Genomic DNA, 27,009 nt, shown 5'->3' with positions numbered 1-27,009 from the left:
GCAGCCCCCCATGGCCTGGGAAAGAGTGTGTTTTTAAGAGGGGAAAAGGAAGTTGGGAGGGGGAGGGACTATAGTAAACAGAGTTTGTGGCTTTTAATTGAAAAGTGTCTCTTCCCAAGATTAAAAAAAAAAATGTGGCTGAGGACTAGATTTGGGAGAGAAAAATTAAGACTTTGGTTTCTTGTCTACATTAAAATTGAGTGTTAGTCTTGAGGAACAAACATTGATTATACTCTCCTTCCTTTATAGGAGAGGTTTTGGTAGGTGTGTTTAGAAAAATTTTAATCTTTGAAAAGTTATTTAAACCTAAGTTTTTTGACAGTTTATTTATTTAGTGTATCTTTCTAGTTTGCCTAACTGAGAATTTTTCAAAGAGTAAGTTTAATTGTGTGACAATCAAGTACCAGTAACAAGAAAGAATCAACAACTCTCTTGACCCAGGGTACTGTTTTAAATGAGGATTTTGCACAATGGCCATGCCAGAAAATATTGTTATCAGCAGTAGATTCTTCCTTTCTCTGGCTCTCCTCCAACACCAAAAGCAGACTCCCAGCCTGTTTATACAGATAATAATAATTCTAGATAGATATTAGGAGACTTACCAACTCATTCAGGGGGTGAAAGCTTTCATTCAACAAGACAATACGAAATTTCACTGAAACAGAAATATTTTCCATGAGTCCCAGAAACCTTAGGCCAGGTCTGTAGGTTAGTAAGACAAGCTATTAAGGAACCAGGATTCCTTTGACTGGGAAACATGCAAGAGAGGAAGTTGGGAACTTTTGGGAAGTTGTCCTGACTATAGGCCTCTGTACCTGTCTGCTCTGGTTTATAGATGGGTTTGTCTGTCTGGACAAAGACCAGGCTCTCTTCATTTTTAACCAACACTGTGGTCCGCTTCTTGAATTCTTGGGTTGGTCCTTTAACTTGGATGGTGAGGAACATTACCTCTTGACTGGTTGGAGATCTTGGGAGCTGAAATAGAGGAAAGACCCTGAAAACCCACTCATTTCTCAAGTTTCTTCTCCAAGTCCCTCTCCAACTTCTCCCTAGGGGTCTTGCCCCTTTTAATTTCACTGGCGCATCTCATCGGAGAAAGTTGGCATGAACAGAAATTCATGGACAGAATGATCTCTGTCACTTGTGAATGGGAAGACAGAACAAAAGGTGGAGGACATCATAACAGTGAATGAGGTCATACATGAGATGCACATCTCCTTATAGATCAGCCAGAGCAGTTTTTTAAAAAATATTTTTGCTCCATTGTTTTTAATTTTTATTTATATTGGAGTGTAGTTGATCAACAACTTTGCGTTAGTTTCAGGCGTACAGCAAAGTGATTCAGTTATTCACATATATGTATCTATTCTTTTCAAATTCTTTTTCCACTTAGGTTATTACAGGATATTGAGCAGACTTCCCTATGCTATATAGTAGATCCTTATTGGCTATCTATTTTAAATATAGTAGTGTGTACATGTCAATCTCAAACTCCTAATCTATCCCTCTCCCGGTAAGTCTATGAGTCTGTTTCTGTTTTGAAAATAAGTTTATTTGTATGATTTTTTTTTTTTTAAGATTCCACATGTAAGCGATATTATGTGATATTTGTCTTTCTCTGTCTGACTTTCTTCACTTAGTATGATAATCTCCAGGGCCATCCATGTTGCTGCAAATCAGCTAGTACAGCTTTGATTCATTTATGCACTGAACTTAACCAAACTGCTGTTATGTGATAAATGAGCATGGTATTATAGAAGCATCTCTTAATGCTATGAGAAAGGAAACTGCAATATTTTATTGGCTGGATGCTGTAAGGATTCTATACAACTCTGAAGAGATAATGGCTGTACATTCATGGTGATTTCCACAGTTTCATGCTTAGAAAGAGTCTGGGATGATGTGTTTTGTGTTCCAGTCAGCCCACCACTGGGGCTTATGTTGAACATTGGTCTAGTATGTTTTATTAGTCTTTTTTCCATTTCTATTTTAAGGAGAAGTCACACTTTCCCTTTGTCTAGTTCTTACTTTTTTTCTTTGTTAATAGGAATTTTCTCAATTCATTAAGCTCATTTTAATATCTCTATAAGTATTTGTCTACTGTGGTTGGAAATTCACATATTGCTTCTTAATTTCTACGCTTAGTCGTTACATTTAGATTCCCTCGTGAAGTCCATGCCAGCCTCGCAAATCTTATCTTGATGAATTCTAGATCCCTGTGTTCCTGACCCATAGAAACAAGTGTATTAAGTCAAACTGTCATACTCACGCTGAAGGAGACACAGTGGAACAAGTCCTTCTCTGCCACCACGTCAGTGAAGAGGCTCCTGTTCTCTCTGATGGACTCCAAGGAGGCGCTGACAGTCACCGTCTCATTCAGGTGGCTCAGAAGGAGGCAGCCCTTCTCAGGGATTCCAGTACGGAGCAGGGAGGGGACCAGCACCATGTATTGCCTGGGGTTGGGGGAGTCCAGTTAAAGGAGAGTGTAGGAGGTGAGGCATTGTTATCAGCAGCACTATTTTCTGCTGTAATTTTGTTACTATCCATAGTTCTATGCCGTGAGAAGACATATTGGTAAGCAGGAAATTGATCCTTGCCACTGAAAGGCATGCAAGAGAATTATTCTCCTTTCCATAGTCAGTGCCATGTCAGTGAACATTTTACTTGAAGTGAGCCTTAATGAGGTGAACATTTGCAGGCATATCTCACGCTGAGGAACTCAAATCTGAATTCAAATAAAGACATGATAATTATACTTAGTCAAGCTGTCAATCTATTTTACATTAGGATTACTGAGGAAAGCAAGCAATTCTCATGTGAGACATTACAAAAGCCAATCCGTTTATAGAACTTTTCATTGAATACATAGCAAGCCTGTAAAAATGGAATGGCATGTTCTTGCTTTCCACTTTATGGATATGGAGCCTGAGGCTTAAAGAAAGTCATTAGTTTAAAGTCTCAGTGTGTTAAGCAACTAATGACATCTTGGTGTGTTACCTAACCCTGAATGTTTGTACATTAAATATTTGACTTTCAACTCATGGCTGGACAAAAATGGTCTACTCAAGGATGGTTTTCGAAAGATTGAATTTGGAGTCCTGGTTACTCATGAGCAGAAAAGAAACTTTCCCAATACCCTCATATATAATTTTATTGACTCTCAAATTTTCAAACATTTTTGCTTACAATATCCCTAACATAATTCTTAGACACTATGGACTCCTTACATATACTCAGGAAAACAACTATTTTTTTTTCCACAAGTTTAAGTAATAGTGAAATATATTATTTTTGATGATACTTTAAAATAAAACTTACATTACTTTTTTTTTTTTTTTTTGCTACCTGGATATAACTCAGTTGGTAGAGAATCTGCCGGAAATTCAGGAGACCTGGGTTTGATTCCTGGGTTGGCAAGATCCTCTGGAGAAGAAAATGGCAACCCACTCCAGTATTCTTGCCTGGAGAATCCCATGGACAGAGGAGCCTGACTGGCTGCAGACCATGAGGTCACAAGAGTCAGACACGACTTAGAGACTAAAGCAAACCACCACCACCACATTACTTTTTTGTAACTTTCCCATGGAATCTTAAATATCATATTGATAAGATATCCAATATGATCTATTTAAAAAATACACCAAAATCTTCTTTTTGTAATAATCAGAAATTTAGCAGCTTTCTCCTTTTCCCTCGTGAGCTTGAATTTTCATGTCACTTATCTAACAGAAGTCTGTCCTAACATTTCTATGCTTTAAAATATTTTATGGATCACTCTAGTGTCTTTATTTTGTATGGGTATACATATGCATATATGCATATGTATGTGTGATGCGTATGCATATGACTGTTTGCATATGTACATGTATGCATGTACTGTTATGTGTGGGTATATAAATTGCATTTTAACTCTTAAATTTAATGTGATCATAAAGTTGTAAATGTTAAACATTTTCTTCTGAATTGTTTTCAAAAGTCTTAGTAGTATACAACAGATCAAAACAAAATAAATATATTACAAGCTATGATTCATATATTTTACATATTAATATAAAATCAAAACACTTTTGAAGCACATCTCTGATGAAAATGATGAACTGTTCTTATATATTCATGGACAGATATTCCTTACTGCAAGAATTAAACAAAGGTCTACCATGAACTCTGTTGCTAGTTTTGGTTTATGTAGATGCAGTGCTGTGAAAAATTGTTTGCATAAAAGTAAATAAATTATATCATTTTTATCAGCTCCTGTAACTTCTGCATTACATGCCAAAAATCACAGTGCCCTATTATCAAGAGTTGCTTCTTATCATCTATCAACTGGTATTTCCCTTAGATCCTCCTTCAATTCTGTTGAAACAAAGAATTCATCACCACACTATCTGCAAAATGATTTTCTCTTCTGTCATTTGAGTCTTTTGTTTTCTCAACATCAACATCAGTTTTTCAAATTGCTCCTTTATTTGGAACTCTAGAGATTGTTATATTCCAGAACAATGTTCCATAGTAACAACTGATTGAGGGGAGGTTTGTCTCTTTTAAAGTGGAAGATGGGAAATTAAAAAAGGGGAGGTAAGAAAGGGTAGATAGCATGGTCTCAAGCTGATCAGCATGAGTGTGAGGATCTAAAAGTTGATTCTTTTAAAAGTATCAATTTCCAGTGCCCTTTAGGAAGTCTTTGTATATCCTCAGATAACTTAGAGATTCAGAGATCCAGAAAGTTGGAGAGAAATGTTTAAGAATAAGTAAAGATTTGTAAAATCTCATTCTTGAAAGAGACCTTAAAGATAAGGAGGTGACAGTTCCATAGGGGGGACAAATAAATGAATGGGAAGCATTTAAAATACAGGAAAGGACTCTTCAAATTTATGTTTTATGTGAAACTCACGGTTTTCCAGAGACTGAAGCATCTGTCGGCAGCAAGAGCAGAAGAAGAAGAGTAAGACTTGGATAAAGGAGTTTGTTCTTCCCCATGCTGCAGGGAGAAGGGACTGGAGGAGACCAGACTGTGTTGCACCTTTCTCCCTACAGTTGTTCTGGTCCCAGACTTTCCTCAGAGCAAGTAGGCTTTATGCTGCCCTCTGTGTAAACAGGAAGTTCCACCCACACAAGGTGTCTAAACAAAGTAGAGGTCTCTGAACATTCTCTGGAAGGTCATTGCTCTCAGGGACTTAATTACAGTCAAGGTTAATTCCTGGCAAGCTAAATAGGATTCCTGGAGGGATAAAATCCACATTCCCATTAGTGCTCATTTTCCCTGGGTTTTCCCGTAAAGCAGCTAATCGGCTTTTCAATCCCTTCTCTCTCTCTTGCTCCCTCCTGCTTCCTCATAGTGCCTTTTATGGCTTTCCTCTCATCTCTTGCATGAATAGCTGGCAGGGGAAGCTATAATTTAAGCAACACTGGAAGGCTCAAAATAGATATTTCACTACAAGTCAGTCTCCTGCAAGTCCTACATCAGATATGCCTACCTCAAATACTGAAGCAGTTTAAGAATTTAGTTGTCCTCTGTGGAAATGACAATGGATTAAAAGAATACCTTTTTGTCTTGGAGGAGATTGCTGAATTGCAGATAAAGAACTAGGTTCTGGAAGAATAATAGAAATATTTCCCTGTATTAAGGAAGTGAAAAGATGAAAGGAGAAGTAGCAGGATTTCAAAAACAAGCTTTGACTTACTCTGCCCAAGAAAGATCTTAATTGCCTTTACCATCTACTTAAGTGAACATGAACACATTTTGTTACTGCTTTCTAAATATGCAACTCCCCTCCAGTCTATTTTATCCATCCATCCATCCACTCATTCATTCATTCATCCAATTGATTGATTGTTTTATAAGTTTTATTGAGCCCAGTTGGTCTAGGATCATACAAAATCATGGAGATGGAATGATCAAATATGTAGAAACAGATTGCACATTCTTGAGGGTATGAAATCAGGCAAATAAACAAGCAATAAAAATACAGTAGCCAGATATTATTATTGGAGAAGTTCAGGTGCTCTGGGAGCACAGGATTGGGGCACACAATTTAAACTTGGGTCTTGGAAAGGAAATCAAAGGGAAAGAAAAAAGCAAATTAAGCATCGACCCACACTTGTGGGTGGTTAGCCAGGGGAAAGAGGAGATGCAAAGTGCATTTGAAGCACGTAAGGAATGACATAAACAAAGACACAGGAGGCAATAACCATCATGACACATTCATGATAAACATCATGACAGTAAAATGAAAAATTTTTGGAATGGAGAAAATGCTTGTCCACTTAGAAAAGTAGTGAAGTGAGCTCGCTTCAGATAAAAAAAGAAACCTGCTGGTAGTACTAGGGTACTTGGGAGTAATCAGTGAAATGAATTTCCTAAATTTATTTCTTGGAAAGATCACACTCACTGAAATTTGGGAGAGTGATGGGAAGGAGGCAATCCAGAAAGCAGGGTGGGTGTTGGCACAATTATATGGGTGAGAAATGATGGTATTTGAGCTAGGGTTGGGGCTTCCCAAGTGGCTAGTGGTAAAGAACCACCTGTCAAGGCTGGAGACATAAGAGATGTGGATGTGATCCCTGGACTGGGAAGATCCCTGGAGAAGGGTATGACAACCCACTCCAGTATTCTTGCCTGGAGAATCCCCATGGACCAAGGAGCTGGGTGGGCTACAGTCCATGGGGGTCACAAAAAGTTGGACACAATTGAAGTGACTTATGCATGTATGCATGTGTTTATAATGATATTGGATAGAGGTTGACAGATTTATATCATATCTAAGAGGTAAAATTACAGTACACAGTGAACACATGAATGTGATGGGTAAAGGAAAATGTGCCTTCCAATTTTCCTGGCTATTCACTGAATGACTTGTGTTGCTTTTAAGTGATTGAGTGAAACACAGGACATAGGTTGAGAACAGAACGAGAACAGAGGGGTGAGAGTTGGGAAGATAAAGAGTCTAATTTTAGAAAGTGTTGTGCTTTAAGTAATAACATTTGTAGGAAGTTTTACATGAGCTTTTGAACTGTGGTGTTGGAGAAGACTCTTGGGAGTCCCTTGAACAGCAAGGAGATCCAACTAATCCATTCTAAAGGAAATCAGTCCTGAATATTCATTGGAATGACTGATGCTGAAGCTGAAACTCCAATACTTTGGTCACCTGATGCGAAGAACTGACTCATTTGAAAAGACCCTGATGCTGGGAAAGATTGAAGGCGGGAGGAGAAGGGGATGACAAAGGATGAGATGGTTTGATGGCATCACTGACTTAATGGACATGAGTTTGAGTAAACTCTGGGAGTTGGCGATGGACAGGGAGGCTTGGTGTGCTGCAGTCCATGGGGTTGTAAAGTGTCAGACGTGACTGAGTGGCTGAACTGAACTGAACTGAACTGAACTGAATGGTTTAGCGGTTTTCCTACTTTCTTCAATTTCAGTCTGAATTTGGCAATAAGGAGTTCATGATCTGAGCCAGTCAGCTCCTGGTCTTGTTTTTGTTGACTGTTTAGAGCTTCTCCATCTTTGGCTGCAAAGAATATAATCTATCTGATTTCGGTGTTGACCGTCTGGTCATGTCCATGTGTAGTCTTCTCTTGTGTTGCTGGAAGATGGTGTTTGCTATGACCAATGCATTTCCTTGGCAAAACTCTATTAGTCTTTGCCTTGTTTCATCCCATATTCCAGCTGTGTTCCCTTCCTGCTATTTACCTAGGGCCAAAGACAACTCTTTCTTTTTTGGGGGTGTTAGTTCTAAAAGGTCTTGTGGGTCTTCATAGAACCATTCAACTTCAGCTTCTTCAGCGTTACTGGTTGGGGCATAGACTTGGATTACTGTGATATTGAATGGTTTGCCTTGGAAACGAACAGAGATCATTCTGTCAGTTTTGAGATTTCATCCAAGTACTGCATTTTGGACTCTTTTGTTGTCCATGATGGCTACTCCATTTCTTCTGAGGGATTCCTGCCCACAGTAGTAGATGTAATGGTCATCCGAGTGAAATTCACCCATTCCAGTCCATTTTAGTTCGCTGATTCCTAGAATGTTGACATTCACTCTTGCCATCTCTTGTTTGACCAATTCCAATTTGCCTTGATTCATGGACCTGACATTCCAGGTTCCTATGCAATATTGCTCTTTACAGCATCGGACCTTGCTTCTATCACCAGTCACATCCACAGCTGGGTATTCTTTTTGTTTTGGCTCCACCCCTTCATTCTTTCTGGAGTTATTTCTCCACTGATCTCCAGTAGCATATTGGGCACCTACTGACCTGGGGAGTTCCTCTTTCAGTATCCTATCATTTTGCCTTTTCCTACTGTCCATGGGGTTCTCAAGGCAAGAATACTGAAGTGGTTTGCCATTCCCTTCTCCAGTGGACCACATTCTGTCAGACCTCTCCACCATGACTTACCCATCTTGGGTTGCCCTGAGGGCATGGCTTAGTTTCATTCTTTCTCCCTAACCATCTTCAAACTATGGGTAGCTGTTTGATCTAGTCTGGCCAGTGACATTTAAATGGAAAACTTTTGGGCAGGGCTTGTAGAAAACTTTTGGTTTCTTAACATAAAGAAAACGTTTCAGGAGACACAGCAATGAAATGTTTTTATTTATTCTTTCTGCATGGAAATTGAAGGTAATACTTAAAGTTTCAATGGCCATCTTGAGTTGACAAAGCAACGAACAGGATGATCAAGGTCTGTATGCTAAGCAGGTACAAACGATAGAAAGGGCTTTGGTCTCTGTCAGTATTATTGGGTAATTGTGTCAAAGTTGGAATGTCAACCTATGGACTTCTTCCCTATTTGTTCAGCAATTGCTAGTTGCTTTTCTGTTATTTATTGCCAGAGGAATCCCTAGCTGATTCACAGACAGATGCAAAATGCATTTTAAATATATAGAGAATATTAGAACTTAAAGTAACATTGCAACAGTGGGGAGAGTGTGAAAAATGTAGATTTTAAGTGTATTGGACATGACAATTACTAGTTTAATATTGATGAATGTACTAAGAGAAAAATTACAGTACTCCTTTTTTACCTTGTTTGATGCACTATTGATATAAAAGACACAATTATTTAATATATTACTTAAAGGAAAAGCTCTTCCAATTAAATTATTATGATATGAAACAATGTGTATGTTGCAATCACTGAATGCCAGAAATAGCTAATATTTGTAGGTACTATATGTTAGGCATTGTGTTAAGCACTTCATTTCATTTATTTTGTTCAAAAATGCATAAACTAGTTATGGACTTTTCCATTTTGGAGATGATAAATAGAGAATGACTCTAGGTTTCTCACTGGGGCTCTTGTGGGTGATCTTGCTAATAAGAGACAGGAAATTGTCAGGTAGAATCTTAGGTATGTTGGCTTTGAGGCTTTCTTGTGAAATTCAGGGAACCTGGGGATAAATTTCAGAAGTGAAGGAAAAAAAAAGAGATTGATTAATTGGCTCCTTCATCCATTCAGTTAATATTTAAGCTTACTATGAACCAGGCTCTGTATTAAGTACTGGGGATATTGTGAAGCAAAGCAGTCAAGTGGAGAAGATGGATATTATTTAGTCAGTCCACATATATTCTAATGCATATTTTATACCAGACACTGTCCTGTGGTTAACAAAAACCATATGTTTCTGCTATTGAGGAGTTTACATTCCTTTGCATCAAAATTAAGAAGGTGACTGGTGAAACGCATGTGACCATGCCAGCAGATCCACTTTCAATTCACGACTGCAGCCTTAGGTGCAAACACAGCCTCTATGCACTGCTGCTGCATTGCTCAAGTGATTTTATTTTCTCACTCTCTCAGGTCATCATTTCTATAAACAATGCCCTTTCTTTTCTGTCTACTGATGACATTACTTCTTACTTCACTGAAAAAATAGAAATGATCACAAGCAAAATTCTGATCATCTGTCTCCAATTTTGAAATTGTCAGCTTGTCTGCATCTGCACCCATGGACTCTGTATTCTCTTGTGTTGCACTGGATAAACTTGTGTGCATCTAAATGCAAACCACCATTAATTTTTTTTTTTTTTTAGTGTAACTTACTCTTTTCACATACTCAAAAACTTTTATACTAAATTGACTCTCTGTGCCTTAATCACTCAGTCATGTCCAACTCTTTGCAACCCCATGGACTGTGGCCTGCTAGGCTCTTCTCTCTGTGGGATTCTCCAGGTGAGAATACTGGATTGGGTTGCCATGCCCTCCTCCAGGGGATCTTCCCAACCCAGGGATAGGACCCAGGTCTCCCACATTGTAGGCGGATTCTTTACTGTCTGAGCTACCAGGGAAGCCCTTAGCTCTCTCTACTACACCATAAAAATCTCTCCTCTCAACCTCATTATTCTCATCAGCATATAAATATATATTTCACCTGTGAAAAAAACAAAATCTTTGACTATACATATCCATCTATCAATCCCCCCCCCCCATTTTTTGGTTTCTTTTCCCACAAATCTCCTATCAATATTTGTCCAAACTTACTACTTCCGCTTCTTCTTCTCTCATTGTTTCATTAAAAACCCACTCCTAACAGGCTTTATCTCCATCTGTCAGTCACCAGAGATCTCCATGTTGCCAATTTCAGTGGTTAATTCTCAGTTCTCATTTTATTATGTCTTTCAGAAGCAATTGACTTAGCTGCTCACTCTGTTCTTGAAATTCTTCTGGAAGCCATTTCTTCACTTGAATTTCAACTCCCTGTCCTTCTCTGATTCTGTCAATCATTTTCAGAATCCTTTATTATTTGTTTTCCTGACACTTAAACATTGCCGTGTCTCAAAGTCCAGTCTTCTAACTTCATCTCTTTTCAAGACATATTGTCTCTAAAGGGTCGCTTTTTGTCCTAGGGTTTTAAATGTTATATTTAGAGAGTATTTAAACTCTCATTCTCAAACAATTTCTCATTGCAAAGTATCTATTCCTGATTTCTCCCTTCTGATTGAGAATTGTATTTATAACTGTTTTCTCTGACTCTCTACTGAAGTCTTACCGGCACCTCAAATTCAACACAGGATTAAGCATCTGATTCCTCTTCCCTTCCTGGGACTTTTCCTCTAAGTGGTATCTCCATTAAACCAACTGCTTAGGCCAAAAATATGTGGATTCATCCTTGATTTCTTTCTTTCTGCTATTTCCAGTGTTAAGTTTAACAACAATCAGAATATATCTTTAGTATGTTATTTCATCTACTGCCATCTAGTCTAAATCACCATCATCCTTTGTCAGTCCCAGTGCAAGACTAGTTTAACTTGTCTTCTTGATTCTCCCACTGTTCTCTGACAATCCACTGTCTCACACAAAAGTCAGAATAAATCCTTTAAAGGAAAAATCTATTTATGTCACCCCCGGGAAACTCCTCTAACAGCTCCTCATGATCCCGAATCCAGATTTTTTACCAAAGCCTAGAAGATGTCCAGGACTTGGTGATTCCCTCCCATGGTCTGATCTCATTTTTATGGCTTCACCCATCCTGTTCACTCTGCTGAAGTCACACTGCTCTCTTTCCTGTTCCTAGAATACACAAAGTCTGTTTTTGCTTTAGGACCATGTACTCCGTTTGCTTTTCTTGGGGCACTTAGGATATTCATATGGCTTTCTCTTCTACTTCATTCATGTCTCTGCTTAACCTCACAAAGACCTTTCTTGACCATTCTACCAGAATAGCAGTCCTCCACATATTGTCCTCTGTTTCCTTATGCTTTTTTTATTGTTCCTAGCACATTTCATTTGGGGAAGGCCATGGCACCCCACTCCAGTACTCTTGCCTGGAAAATTCCATGGGCGGAGGAGCCTGGTAGGCTGCAGTCCATGGGATCGTTACAGGTTGGACACGACTGAGCGACTTCACTTTCACTTTTCACTTTCATGCACTGGAGAAGGAAATGGCAACCTACTCCAGTGTTCTTGCCTGGAGAATCCCAGGGAAGGGGAAGCCTGATGGGCTGCCGTCTATGGGGTCGCACAGAGTCGGACACGACTGAAGTGACTTAGCAGTAGCAGTAGTAACAGCGTATTTCATTACACACATATATGTGACCATATGACATTACATAAAAATATAAATGACCCCTGGTGGCTCAGATGGTAAAGAATCTGCCTGCAAAGCAGGAGACTCAGGTTCGATCCCTGGGTTGGGGTGATCCCCTGGAGAAGAGAATGGCAACCCACTCCAGTATTCTTGCCTGGAGAATCCCATGGACAGTATGGACAGAAGAGCCTGGTGAGCTACAGTCTATAGGGTTGCAAAGAGTTGGACACAACTGAGCAACTAACACAGAGTGTACATATGACAAAATGTATTACATGTAACCATATGATAATGTACATACAATTTATACAGTATCAGTTCAGTTCAGTTCAGTCACTCAGTCATGTCCGACTCTTTGCGACCCCATGAATCACAGCACGCCAGGCCTCACTGTCCATCACCAACTCCCAGAGTTCACCCAGACTCGCTTCCATTGAGTCAGTGATGCCATCCAGCCATCTCATCCTCTGTCGTCCCCTTCTCCTCCTGCCCCCAATGCCTCCCAGCATCAAAGTCTTTTCCAATAAGTCAACTCTTCTCATGAGGTGGCCAAAGTACTGGAGTTTCAGCTTTAGCATCATTCCTTCCAAAGAAATCCCAGAGTTGATCTCCTTCAGAATGGACTGGTTGCATCTCCTTGCAGTCCCTTGGACTTGCAGTCCCTCTCAAGAGTCTTCTCCAACACCACAGTTCAAAAGCATCAATTCTTCGGTGCTCAGCCTTCTTCACGGTCCAGCTCTCACATCCATACATGACCACTGGAAAACCCATAGCCTTGACTAGACAGACCTTAGTCTGCAAAGAAATGTCTCTGCTTTTGAACACGCTATCTAGGTTGGTCATAACTTTTCTTCCAAGGAGTAAGCGTCTTTTAATTTCATGGCTGCAGTCACCATCTGCAGTGATTTTGGAGCCCCCCAAAATAAAGTCTGACACTGTTTCCACTGTTTCTCCATCTATTTCCCATGGAGTGATGGGACTGGATGCCATGATCTTCGTTTTCTGAATGTTGAGCTTTAAGCCAACTTTTTCACTCTATACACATATTAATGCCCAGAACAGTACCCATTTGTTCATATTAGGTGCTCAATAAATAACTGTTGAACGAACAAATGACTAAAGTTAATATGTAAACGAATACTATGTTGGCAAATATTGGCCTTTATTTTCAGCTTTCAAATGTGATTCCAGCGTGTTCATAGAGTTGTCTTCCCCAGTACTGTTATTTACAAAATTGATAACCATTCTTTTTTTTTTTTAAAAAAATTATTTTTATTTATTTATTATTTTTTGCTGTGCTGGGTGTTGGTTGCAGCGCAGTCTCTTTGCTGCTGGGAAGGGTTTTCTCTAGTTGTGGGGAGTGGGGGCTGCTCCTAGTTGCAGCTCGTGGGCTTAGTTGCTCCGTGACACGTGGAATGTTCCTGGATCAGGGATCAAACCCATGTCTCCTGCATTGGCAGGTGGATTCTCAACCACTGAACCACAGGCAAGTCCCTGAAAAGCACTCCTTTTGTGACAGTACATGAAGAGTTGAAAAGGCTAAATATTAAAGACTTAATGTGTTCTCAGTTCAATTCAGTTCAGTTCAGTCACTCAGTCGTGTCCGACTCTGCGACCCCATGAATCACAGCATGCCAGGCCTCCCTGTCCATCACCAACTCCCAGAGTTCACTCAAACTCATGTCCATCGAGTTAGTGATGCCATCCAGCCATCTCATCCTCTGTTGTCCCCTTCTCCTCCTGCTCCCAATCCCTCCCAGCATCAGAGTCTTTTCCAATGAGTCAACTCTTCGCATGAGGTAGCCATAGTACTGGAGTTTCAGCTTTAGCATCAGTCCTTCCAAAGAACACCCAGGGCTGATCTCCTTTAGAATGGACTGGTTGGATCTCCTTGCAGTCCAAGGGACTCTCAAGAGTCTTCTCCAACACCACACTTCAAAAGTATCAATTCTTCGGCACTCAATTTTCTTCACAGTCCAACTTTCACATCCATACATGACCACTGGAAAAACCATAGCCTTGACTAGACTTTGATGAGACATTACTTTAAAGTAATGTCTCTGCTTTTGAATATGCTATCTAGGTTGGTCATAACTTTCCTTCCAAGGATTAAGCATCTTTTAGTTTCATGGTTGCAATCACAATTTGCAGTGATTTTGGCCCCCCCCCCCCCCAAAATAAAGTCTGTTACTGTTTCCACTGTTTCCTCATGTATTTGCCGTGAAGAGATGGGACCAGATGCCATGATCTTTATTTTCTGAATGTTGAGCTTTAAGACAACTTTCACGTTCATCAAGAGGCTTTTTAGTTTCTCTTCACTTTCTGCCATAAGGGTGGTGTCATCTGCATATTTGAGGTTATTGATATTTCTCCCGGCCATCTTGATTCCAGCTTGTGCTTCTTCCAGTCCAGCGTTTCTCATGATGTACTCTGCATAGAAGTTAAATAAGCACGGTGACAATATACAGCCCTGACATACTCCTTTTCCTATTTGGAACCAGTCTGTTGTTTCATGTCCAGTTTTAACTGTTGCTTCCTGACCTGCATATAGGTTTCTCAAGAGGCAGGTCAGTTTCCAAGTTAAAATGTATTTATTAACATTCTAGGTATAGTAATTTGACTGTGAATTAAGCTATGAATTTACTCAGGACTATGCAACTCACATTTCTCTATTTTTAAAAATGTATTTATTTATTTAATTGGCTGTGCTGTTAGTTGTGACATGTGGGATTCAGTTCCCTAACCTGGGATCGAGACCAGACCCCCTGCATTGGGAGTCGTAGCCACTGGGCCACCAAAGAAGTCCCTCCCTATTTTTCATAAAGGCACTTTCTACACTCCTCTGCCTTTGTCAGTGGTGTTGCCCAGTGCCATCACTGTCACTGCTCCTGTTGCCTCCAGGATCATGGGTATCTTGCTGCTCCAGTGTCCGTGGCAGCACCACCTGGGGCACCAGGATGACAGGTGCCTGTGCCACGTCCAAGGCCTCCTGGGGCGTAGGCTTTGGTGCTGTGTGCTGTGTGTGTGGGGAATCCAGAATCATGAGTGTCTCTACCATGACCAGAGTTGTTGAGTCATGGATGCTGCTACTGTGTCTGTGTGTGTGTGTCAAAGGTGGAGTTACAGGTACCTCTGTGGCTGGAGGGATAGGATCTCAGGCCCCGCTGCCATGCTGTTCAGCTCCCTGTGGCCACGGGCACGTCTGCACCCAGAAGGTCAGTGTCACATGCACTTTTCCTGATGCTGCCAGCTTGTGTGGGGCCGCGGGCTCAGCCACCAAGTCTGGTGATCCAGAATCGCAGGCATGGCTTCCAGTGTTCTCCTGGCTTTGCCTCCTCTATGTGCCCAGGCCACCCACCTTTAACATACGGATGTGTGAAATCCTCTGATGTCCTGGTGTGTTGGATGGAGGCACCTTTGCTGAGTTGCAGATGTTTTTCTGGTGGTAGACTGAAGGGGAGCAATAAAGAGAGCATCTCAACTGCCATGATGCTGATGTCACACCACAAAGATTATTCTTGCAGTGGTGGGAGACAATGGTGCTTCAGATTAGGATTTAGAAGGAGATACGGAGAGCATATTTAGCTAAGTGATGATAATGCCATTGCCAAGACAGTTCATACGTGAGGAGAGGAAAAGTGAGGAGGCAGCAAGAGTTTGACGTGGTTGTAAGACATCCAGGTAGAGATGTCCAGAAGGCATGTGCATCTTCAGATGGGATATCCCAGGGTGGTGCTGTGTTCTTATTGTAACCCTGTCAGGTAGCACATGGTTCAGTATTTTCCATTTGGGGCAATGTTAAATCCAATCACTTGATTAAGGTGTTATGTGCCATACTTGTGAGTTTATGTTTTGCCTTGTAACTAATATTTTATGGGGATACTATTAGACTATATAAATGTCCTGCTGTGTGCCTAGTTGCTCAGTCATGTCCGACTCTTTGCCACCTACCTACCTACTTCTCAGGGACAGAGAAGCCTGGCAGGCTACAGTCCATTGGGTCACCAATATCTGGACACAACTGAGCAACTAACACACACATACCTACTTCTTATCAAAATTTCAATGTGTTTGTTTGTTTCTGCCAGTATAGTCATGTTTTCCTCCTATGTATAATGGGTTATAATCTATTATTTCATTATTTATTTTGATGCTCAAATAGTCTCAGATTTGACCAGTAAATATCCATTTAAGCTGACTTCTGGGTCCTATTGGCATGCCTTCATTAATCTTGGGAAACTACTTATCTTCTGACCCAAGATATTTCAGGCTCATATTATAATTTTCCTTTACTATGTTTTTTTTTTTTTTTCTTTTAGTGAATGACATTAGAAATCAAGAATTGGTATGTAGGTATGCCCTTTGTTTTTATGGTGTCCCTACTCTTAGACTTTCTTAGCAAAAGAGCTAGGGAGTTATGCATGTTTAAACATACATACACATGTAGATAAATTGATACATGCTCTGTTAGGCTTCTGATGCCCCACACGTAGACTAACCCTCCATAAAGACACCCACCTCATCTTGCTCCAACTCTAATACCACAGGAGTGATATTTATTCTTTCTCAATCTGTGTAATTTTAATTTCCTTTTATTGTCTTATTGAATTAGCCAGAACTTCTAATATGCTATTGAGCCAGGCTACTTTCTTTGTGAACATTCTTCTAATCCTTTTAGGAGTTGTACACCGCACTATCTACTATCTTAACTCTCTTCAACACAGTGTGACATCTGTCTTATCTATCTCTATCTAGTGGTGTTGGGCTGACTTATTCAGAAAACAATGGAAGAGGCAGAGACATGATTTTCATTGGCCAATCCAATACTTCTTTTGGATGTATAATGGTTTGCTACATTTTTCAAATTTACTCTAGGAACCAGGGCTGCTTATAAAATAAACACAATTAAGGAAAAATAAACAGACAAATCTAGACAGATAAATAGGATTATCTTGCTAAAATGCTGTTTATTCTGTGAGGAAATTAAGTCTAATTCCTTCAGGGGTTGCTTAATTAGTATTATATCTAGTTAAAATAAATAGAGAAGTCTGTAGCTTGTCTTCTCATTTTCTTGATAGAGTCTTTCACGGAGCAAATTTTTAATCATAATGAAGTTTAGCTTATCAATTATTTCTTTCATGGATAATGCCTTTGCTTTGTATAGAAAAAGGTCATCACTATAACTAATGTCACTTAGATTTTCTCCTGTGTTGTCTTCTAGGATTTTGAAGTTTTGTATTTTACATTTAGGTCTATGATGCATTTTGAGTTAATTTTTTTTGAAAAGTGTGTAGATTCCTTCATTTTCTTTCTTTCTTTTTTTTTTTTTGCATGTGGATGTCCAGTTGTTCTAGCAGCATATGTATTTATTTTGTTAAGTTTATACCTAATTATTTCATTTTGGTGGGGTTGTTAATGTAAATGGTATTGTGCTTTTAAATTCTAAATTTTACTTGTTCATTTCTGGTATATAGGAAAGCAATTGAGTTTTTATATTAACTTTGTATCCTGCAACCTTATTATTACTGCTGTATGTAGTGATCTGAAAGAAATAATAAAAAAAAAACTCCCATGACTAATATCACAGGAGTGATATTTATTCTTTCTCAATCTGTATAATTTTAATTTCCTTTTATTATCTTATTGCATTAGTTAGAACTTCTAATATGATACTGGAAAGAAGTGGTAAGAGAGAATATGCTTTCTTTGTTCCTATTAGTAGGAAAATTTTAATTTTGCACCAGTAAGTGTGATATAAGTTGTAAGTTTCTAGTACTTTTTTTTTAAAAATCATGTTGAGGAAGTTCTCCTCTGTTTCTGCTTTGCTGAGTGGTTTTGTTTTTTAGGGCTTCCCTGATAGCTCAGTTGGTAAAGAATCTGCCTGGAATGCAGGAGACCTTGGTTTGATTCCTGGGTCAGGAAGGTCTAGAGAAGGGATGTTCTTGGGCTTCCCTTGTGTCTCAGCTGGTAAAAACTCTTCCTGCAATGCAGGAGACATGGGTTCAGTCCCTGGGTTGGGAAGATCCCTTGGAGAAGGGAAAGGCTGCCCATTCCAGTATTCTAGTCTAGAGAATTCCATGAAGAGTCCATGGGGTTGCAAACAGTTGGACACAATTGAGCTACTTTAATTTTTTTTTTTTTTTTATCACGAATGGGTGTTGGATTTTGTTAACTGCTTTTTTTCTGTATCTACTGATACCATGTAATATCAATTTCTTCTTTAGCCTATTGATGTAATGGGTTACATTAATTGATTTTCAAATATTGAACCAGATTTGGATAACTGCGATAAATCCTACTTGGTCATTGTGTATAATTCTTTTATACACTGTTGGATATGATTTACTATTTTTTAAAAAAGATTTTTGCACTTATGCCCATGAGAAATATTGTTCTGTAGTTTTATTTTATTGTATTGCCGTGGTACAGTTTTAGTATTATGTTAATGCTGGGCTTATAAATTGAGTTAGAAAATATTTTCTTGTCTATCTTTTGAAAGAAACTGAAGAGAATTGGTATAACTCTTTCCTTAGATGTTTGATAAATTCACCTATCTGGGCCTGATGGTTTCTGTTTTGCAAGGTTATTAATTATTGATTCAATTTCTTCAATAGATGTAGGTCAGTTTGAATTGTCTATTTCTTCTTGTAGGAGTGTTGGCAAAAGTGGCCTTTCAAGAAGTTAGTCCATTTCATTTAGATTATTAAATTTGTGGGCAAGGCATTGTTCATAGTATTCCTTTGTTATCCTTTTACTGTCCTTATGATCCAGCAATTCCATTCCTGAGTATTTATCCATAGAAAACAAAACTACTAATTTGAAAAGATATATGCTCCCCTATGTTCATTGCAGTATTATATACAATAGCCAAGATATGGAAGCAACCCAAGTGTCCATTGACAGGTGACTGATAAAGAAAATGTGACATACAAATACAAAGGAATATTACTCGGCCATAATAAAGAATGAAATATTACTATTTGCAACAGCATGGATGGACCTGGGGGATATTATGCTAAGCGGAATGTGTCAGACAGAGAAAGACAAATGCCCTATAATTTCACTTACATGTGGAATTTAAAAAAGGAGAGAAGTGAACAAACATAAGAAAACTGAAACAAACTCATAGAGCAAACAAGTGGTTGCTAGGGGAGGGGAGTAGGGGGAATTAGTGAAGCAAGTGTGGGAGATTAAGAGGCACAAACTTCTAGCGAGAAAGAAATGAATCTTGTGGATGCAATGTACAACATTTATGGGGAATATAGTCAATAATATTGTAATAGTTTTTTATGGTGACAGATGGCAAGTAGACTTATTGTGGTGATCATTTTGTATAGAAATATCAAATCACCATGTTGTGTGTCTGGAATTAACATAGTGTTGTATGTCAATTGCACTTCAATCAAAAAAAAAAAAGAAATATAACATTGCTTTACTTTCTTTGTGCGTGTATGCTAAGTTGCTTCAGTTGTGTTTGACTCTTTGCTACCCTGCAGATCCTAGCCCACCAGGTTTCTTTGTCTGGGATTCTCCTGGCAAGAATACTGGAGTGGGCTGCCGTGCTCTCCTCCAAGGGATTTTCCTGACCCAGGGATCAAACCTGTGTCTCTTAAGTCTCCTATGTTGGTAGGCAGGCTCTTTACCACTAGTGCCACTTGGGAATTGCATTAAATCTGACTCTGCTTTCATTCTTCTAAAATTCTAGTGAGACTTAATCTTCATTTTTATTAGAGCCTTCCCCACACTGGGGTTTGTAAAACAAAATATTTGGGATGCTGCTTTTGTCTTTGCATGAAACTGGTTACTCCTCATATGACCATGCCATTGTCCAGCCCTTCAGCCATTTTGAAGCCTGGCTACTTGGCTGCTTCTATGCTCTATCCGGACACAGGAATATTTCCTGAGACTGAGAGCTCTGTAGTCCAGAATGTGCCTCACATAGCTACTTAGCTCAGAAGTCCTATCTATTACCCTGAGTGCAATGATGGAGGTGACCCAGTGCCCACTATCCTGGGTCCCATAAGCTCCACTCATGTCCTGGTTTTGATTTCTTCCTGCCAGTGGGGCTTTTCTCTCTCTCTTTTATTAAAAAAACCTTATGATTTTGTATTGGGATATAGCCAATTAACAATGCTGTGATAATTTCAGGTAAACAGAAAAGGGACTCAGTCACACATATACATATATCCATTCTCCTGCAAACTCCCTTCCCATCCTGGCTGCAGTGGGGCTTCTCTTTAATGTCTCTGCAAAAGACTTCTTTTTCTTCTTCCTCAGGAGCACCTCTGGGGACTTGCTCAAGTGCCAGGGCTTTTGCATAGCATCTTTAAGCAACCTCTGCTTCTAACCTTGAAAATTCTTAAGGCAAAAGGCCACAAGGACTTGGCTACACTTTTAAATAGGGAAGGGAAAAAAATACCATAGGACAAGAATCAGCACAGATTACAACCATTTCAAATCCTTTTCAGTCATGAAACCAAAATAATCTTTAATATTTCAGTAAATTATTCTTCCATATTAGGAAGGGAAATAGGCTGGGAAAACAGAGGTATTTTGCTTACTTTGGGAAAAGAATGTGAACTTGTGTAGTTTCAGTTAAGATTTGTCCATGTAACTGTTCGGGGGGAAAAAAAAAGATAAAGGAAAGGGGAAAAGCAGGCTGATCTTGTTATTATTTGAGAAATTCATGTTTTCATATATATAGTTCCATAACCTCATATTGTTGAACAAAAACTAATGTAGAGACTTCTGCTGATCTGTGTGATTTTCTTATACAATAGTAAATAAAATGACTCTTTTTCCAATTTCTTCTTTGGTTCTTGTTTGGAAGTGCTGTTACTGTCCCACACACATATCTTTCCTGCTTCTGCAAGCAAACATATGGTTCTGGAAATCTGGAATTTTAACCCCAGGATTCAATAAAGAGCACTAGCATTGAAACTTAACTGTTCCGCCCCACTTCCCTCCCCTCACCACCTGGGGAGTAGTGATACGTTGGGAGAATGTGACTATCTTTGCTTCCTGTTTCTACCATTTCTACCATTCCCTATGAAAAAATGCATGAACAATATTTCACCTTATGAGAGAGGGATCAAAATGCATAGTAATAAGTGGTATTAAACACATCCTTTGAGGAAAAAGACCAGTACACAGCTTCTTTTCTCTTTGCAAAATATGAAGATGAAATTTAAAAAGTGGTCTGGATTAGGAAGAGAATTCTTAGACTTCTAATTGCCCTAACCTCCTATCCTGTCTCTTGTTGGCCTATGTATTCTCTATGATTGAGAAATCCCTTGTTTCGAACAAAATTCTTCCTTACATTCTAATTCAGATCTTTCGGATCATTTTCAAAGATTTCTTTCAAGTTTCCCATTGTGAAATTCTGTGTCTTGCAATTATGGTCTACAATAAGGCCAAGGAGAGCAGTTTCTCATGCTGCTTCTGGCTTATTCTCTGGAACAGTTTAGAAAAAAATGAGATGTATAGAAACATCTCTGAGATGTGTAAAATACCATGCAAATATAAAATTATATCAATATTTTATTTTCCTACCAAAAAGAAAGAGAAAGAGAAGACCCAACATAAAAATAAAAACCGAATGGACAAAATTCCTTCATAAGTATATTGTGTAGGTTAAGAATTCTCTGACCAAAAGAACTGCAATGGAAACAAAACTGAGTTTCTGAATCACGTGAAACTTCTCTCCTTTCCTTTGCTTAATGCCTCATTTAAAGAATGCTGAAAACAGAGATGGGCTTCCCTGGTGGCTCAGCGGTAAAAAATCCAACTGCAATGTAGGAGCCACAGGACACTCAGGTTTGATCCCTGGGTCAGGAAGATCCCTTGGAGGAGGGCATGGCAAACCACTCCAGTATTCTTGCCTGGAGAATCCCATGGACAGAGGAGCCTGGTGGGCTACAGTCCAAAGGGTCGAAAAGAGTCAGACATAATTGAAGTGACTTAGCATGCATGCATGAAAATAGAAACAGTAGGGCTGAAAAGGAGGCACAACCAGCTCAGGTTGATAGTTGATTCTTGCAAATTAAATACAATTAACGAGGAATTATACATACATAAGGATGAAACAGCAGGGGGCGTGGCAGCCCAGAACACTGAGATGTAGACATTGAAGCCATTATTTTGGAGGGAAATAGATTCTAATCATGGTTTTCTCTTTCTGGTGCCCAGATCCCATTTTGAAGCTATCCAGGAGCCCACCAACAGTTGCTTCATTAGAAGAAAAGATCTCTTATCTAAAAAATCCCAATGGATTTAGGAGCTCTGAGTCAGCAACTTGGGTCAAAGAGCAAAACTTCAAATAAAAGATGCTCTAAGTACTCTTATCACTTAGGAAATTCCAAGGGGATTTTTAGGAGTGCTATGCCAGGAACCAGGGGCAGACAGATAGACACATAGGCAGACAGAAACACATATATAAAATGTCATCTATTTTAATGGAGTTTTTAAAATCTGAATTTTAGAATCAGCATCTCTGATCCTAATGGTCTTTGAGCTAAGATTACATAAAATGTAAATAAATTTAGGGAGTATTGACATTTGACATTTTCATGATGCTGACTTTTAACCTATCCAAAAACATAGGATGCTTTATTAACATTTGTTCAAGTCCTTTTTTTGTGTTCTTCATTACTATTTAAAATTTTTTCTTATATATATTTTACCCATTTCTTTCACATTTATTCCTGGGTATCATGAGAAAAATCAAAGCCAAAATAAAAATCAAAGTACAGAATCAATGTACTTTGGGATAAAAATAAAGTCAAAGTTTTGACTGTAGCATCTGACATTAAGGTTCAGAACTAAATAAAGTTATGCCTAGCAGTTACTTTTGAATAGAAAAAAAAAATTCTGACAAATTTAAGGGTATTCCTCTGTATTTGCTAGACAATAAGAATTCTAATAATCTAGTTTACAGGAGCCCTGTAGGTGACCTAAGGTAGAGATGAGCCTTTTGGAGAGGTTTTTGGGTATTGGTTTTGTCTCGTGGAATAAATCTCATTAAAACTGATATGAAACCATGACATTTAAAAGGAGAACTGTACTAACAGAAGCATTTCCAGATGGGACTTCAAAGGACAGAAATGGTTCAAAGGGAAAAGATTTCAGAGCCCTCAAATATCTACAGACTGGAAGAAGATTGAGAGCATATCTCAGCTGAAAACATATGCCTTTTCTCATGGGAGATAAAGGATGAATTAGAGTGTAGAGTGGATTCCAGAGCCACAGAGAACCACTCTGAGGAAGCAAGACTGAACCCTAATCAGAGAACTGGTGACAACTGCCTGGTCAGATTTCAGAGTGGCTATGGACCATGAGCTGGAGTGGCCTCCTGTGCTCCACCTTTTTGAATAGAAGTATCTGTCACAGTTGTCCTGGGATTGCCCCCAGCAGAGTGGTGGTAGATAACTTTTCTGTTTAGTTCACAGATATTCAGAATGCGAACTACACTAAAGGAACTGAAATTGAGCAGGTGACCCCAAGGAGTCTCATCTATACTTGGACCTAATTTAGATGCTGGATTTCAAGCCTGAGGCTGATGTCTTCATATGACAAGACATCAAGTGTTGGAGGGGAACATGGATGAGTGTTATTTTTTTTTTTTTTAACATGGAAGTGAGATGCAAATCAGTGAGGGGCTTATGGAAGATTATGAAAGCTTAGTGGTTAGAGATTGTTTATTAATAAACCATGCCTTTCAGTATTCTAAGGCTTATGTGGTTCCCTCTCCTTGCCCTATGCCTTGCTTTTGAAAAAGGGTAGTGATGGAAGTGGTACTATGTGACTTCCAAAGCTAGACACTAAGAGGCTCTTCAGGTTCTGTCCCACTCCCTAGAATGCTTATGTTAATACTTGGGACACAGTCTCTTGGAATCTTGCTCCAAATCCTGAGCCATTTGGAGAGGACATGTGTCAACACTGTGGGCAGCATTTCTAGATGAGCCACCAGGTGATGGCCAGCATGAACTGCATGCCATCTGAGGAGCCATCTTGGATACCCAGTCCAGTTGAATCTTCAGAGGACCAAAACCCTAGCCAACATCTGACTTCAACTGCAAGAGAGAACCAAAGCAAATAATGCCTTGTTGGGTGAACCTGGTCAAACCATAAAACCATGAGAGAAAAATGATAAAGTATTGTTTTAATTCATTACACTCTAGGTAGATAACTGGAACACATAGCCACATAGACACACACACACACACACACACACACACACACACGCACACACACACCATTTGTAGCAGAGACTGGCTAGTTCTGCACTGAGTTTCTTTCCTTTTCCTCCTGAATACACAGAAAGACTGTCTCATCATGCCACTGAGTTCTGGCTAATGGAGCATAAGTAAATGTGATGTATGTCATATCCAGGTCTGCTGTATTAAAACTTCCTGTGGGCACCTTTATATCACTGTTTGACGGATAAGTATTTGGAAGTGACATACACAAAAATGACAAAGTTAGGTTATTGTGCTTTGTCACTGAGTTTTTGGGTTTGCTGTTTTAGCAGTTAATGTAAAATTAACTAAATACACAGCTGTAACAAACTGGCAGTATTTTATTTTGCATTTTGCTTCTATGTCCATACATGAGATTGACATTTAATTTTCTTTTTTGTGTGATTCTTATGATATTAAACTTAAAATAATTTATATAGGTATTCTTTTTCTGCTCTCTAAATATTGTTTTTAGGATTGAGATTATCATTTCCTTGAAAGTGTGATGAAATTTTTCTATAAAATATTGTTATGCTATCTTTTGTAAGTGAAGGATTATTTTTTACTCCTAATTCACTTTCATTTCTGGTTTATTCAATTTTTAAAAATATTCTATCCTCTGTTTTGATAATTTGTATAATTTTTATTCTTCTAGAACATTATATTTTTCATCGAGGCTTTCAAAATTTACCAGTTGTATGTTTTATTAATCTTTAGAATACAGACTTTTGTTTTCTTGATTCTATCATTTTGTAGACTTTCATTTTATTAACTTCTGTTCTTCACAATTCGCTGTCAACACTGTTTATATATTGCTTTTTTCCCCATTTTTCTAGCTCATTTCATTCATATAACAATCTTTCTTGATTTTTTAATTCATAGAATGTTTAGGTGTTATAAAATGTACTTCCACATGTACTAGATATTTAAACAAATAAATCAGGTATTTTGACATAAAATGGTTTAATTCTTGTTCAGTTCTAAATGTTTTGTAACTTTCATTGTTACTTCCTTTTAATTTTAAAGTTTTTATGATGGAGCATTTCAAACATGCATAAAATTAGACAAAATAATAAATGAATCCAATATATCCACAATATTATTATTATTTTCATAATATGTTTTTATCCTGCTCTCCTGACATATGTTCCACTTAGAAAAATAGTAGTCTTTAAAAGTAGTGGTAGTAGTTATAGTCTTAAAAAAAGCATCATTTGAACAGAAATGCTAAAGTTAACCTCAAAAATAACCCTAATGCTTGGTTACCAGTCACCCACGACCACACTGAAAATCTTTCTGGTTTGTAATTTATCTGCAAAGCATCTTTTATATGTAAAGTGAGAAATCACCAATCCTGTGTAAATTTTAATCTGGAATATTTTTTGTAAATATATAAAACTTTCCATGTATATATGTACACATATTATTTATTTGTTCATCTAACTGTTCTAAATCTACTAAAAGTCTACATCCACAATACTGTATTAATGTAGTGAACTACTAGACTCTTAATACCCAGTTCTAACATCCAAGAACATCTATGTGCACTCTTGCCTTAGCTATACCATATCCACATTCCATCTACATTCACCTTCTAACCACCTCACCCTTCCCATTATCATTTTGAAGCAAAACGCTAAAATATTTCAGCATATATTTCCAGAAGGAAAGGATTATTTTTAAACAAAAACAAGCTACATTATCATACATAAACATTTAACAAAATTTTTTAATATCATCTATATTTAAATATTCAGCCAGTACAAATTTATAATTCCTTGTTAAAATGTCATGTTTTTTAATTGGAGTAAATGGCTGTACAGTGTTGCATTAGTTTTTATTGTACAACAACGTGAATCAGCCAAATGTATACATATAATCCCTCCTTCTTGAGCCTCCCTCCCACGCCCCCATCCCACCCGTCCAGGTCATCACAGATGTCATGATGTTTTAAAAGGTGTCTTTGAAATCATTATCAAAATTAGGCCTATACATTGTGATTGATTAATTGATTGATATACCTTTTAAATCTTTCTAATTTTATAGGTGGTCTCTGCTTCTCATTCTGAGACAATTTATTTGTTGGAGAAATCAAATTGTCAGTTTTCCACAGTATGAATTTTGCAAATTATATGCTTGTGATATAATTTAATACGTTCCTTACCTTCTGTGTACATATAATCTGCAATATGAGTTTAATTACTCCCAACTGTACATTTTAAATATTTTTATAGTCCATACCTTTCACCTGAAAGAATGATTCTGTGAGGGTAAGGCCTGAGGTTTGTCATGCTTCCTAATGACTGCTTATTGTGTTTATGACTATTATTGACTCCATGAAAAACATGACTTCAAGAATGTAGAATAAGTGAAATAAAAAATATATTACTTTCTTATAATTTTAAGGTATCTTAAGGAATGGAAGGGTAGCAATTACTAGGAACGGCAAAGCCTTGTTATAGTCTTACTACTTTCTTGTAACTTTTAGGTATCTTAAGGAATGAAAGGGTAGCAATTACTAGGAAAGGCAAAGCAGAGATATAAGGGAGAGACTGAAATAAAAAACAGACTATTGAGCAAGAGATGTTGGGTGAGACTTACGGTTCCACAGAATCTGAGGTGCTGGTAGAAAACTGAGTGAGGAGAAGTAGCAGGAGACAAGAGTGAAGAAGTCTGCCTTCCCCCATCGTGAGGGGCAAACCGCAGGCACTGTATCGCGCCCAGCTCCTGCCCTCAGCCTGGTCCTT

The 27,009-nt window shown here is 38.4% G+C and overlaps 1 protein-coding gene across 8 annotated transcripts in view; it reads right to left on the bottom strand.

Annotated features, from left to right (window-relative positions):
• A2M (alpha-2-macroglobulin) overlaps positions 1-27,009 on the bottom strand; it is a 70,963-nt gene extending 43,954 nt beyond the window's left edge. For 4 of the 8 annotated variants that reach the window (XM_060413441.1, XM_012175443.5, XM_060413443.1 and 1 more), the window contains exons 1-4: positions 26,864-27,009; positions 2,270-2,453; positions 816-975; positions 603-655 (exon numbers count right to left, since the gene is read on the bottom strand). In XM_060413441.1, the coding sequence (XP_060269424.1) occupies positions 603-655; positions 816-975; positions 2,270-2,453; positions 26,864-26,949 (483 nt within the window). In that variant the 5' untranslated portion in view covers positions 26,950-27,009. Of the gene's footprint in view, positions 1-602; positions 656-815; positions 976-2,269; positions 2,454-4,891; positions 5,048-26,863 lie in introns of those variants that run through there. The other 4 variants (XM_060413440.1, XM_012175444.5, XM_060413442.1 and 1 more) reach the window with 1 other exon arrangement.

The sequence above is a fragment of the Ovis aries genome, chromosome 3 (genome assembly GCF_016772045.2).
Source record: "Ovis aries strain OAR_USU_Benz2616 breed Rambouillet chromosome 3, ARS-UI_Ramb_v3.0, whole genome shotgun sequence".
Classification (NCBI taxonomy): Eukaryota; Metazoa; Chordata; class Mammalia; order Artiodactyla; family Bovidae; genus Ovis; species Ovis aries.
Note: the sequence above shows the minus strand (reverse complement) of the source record. Positions and strands in the feature narration are given on the sequence as shown.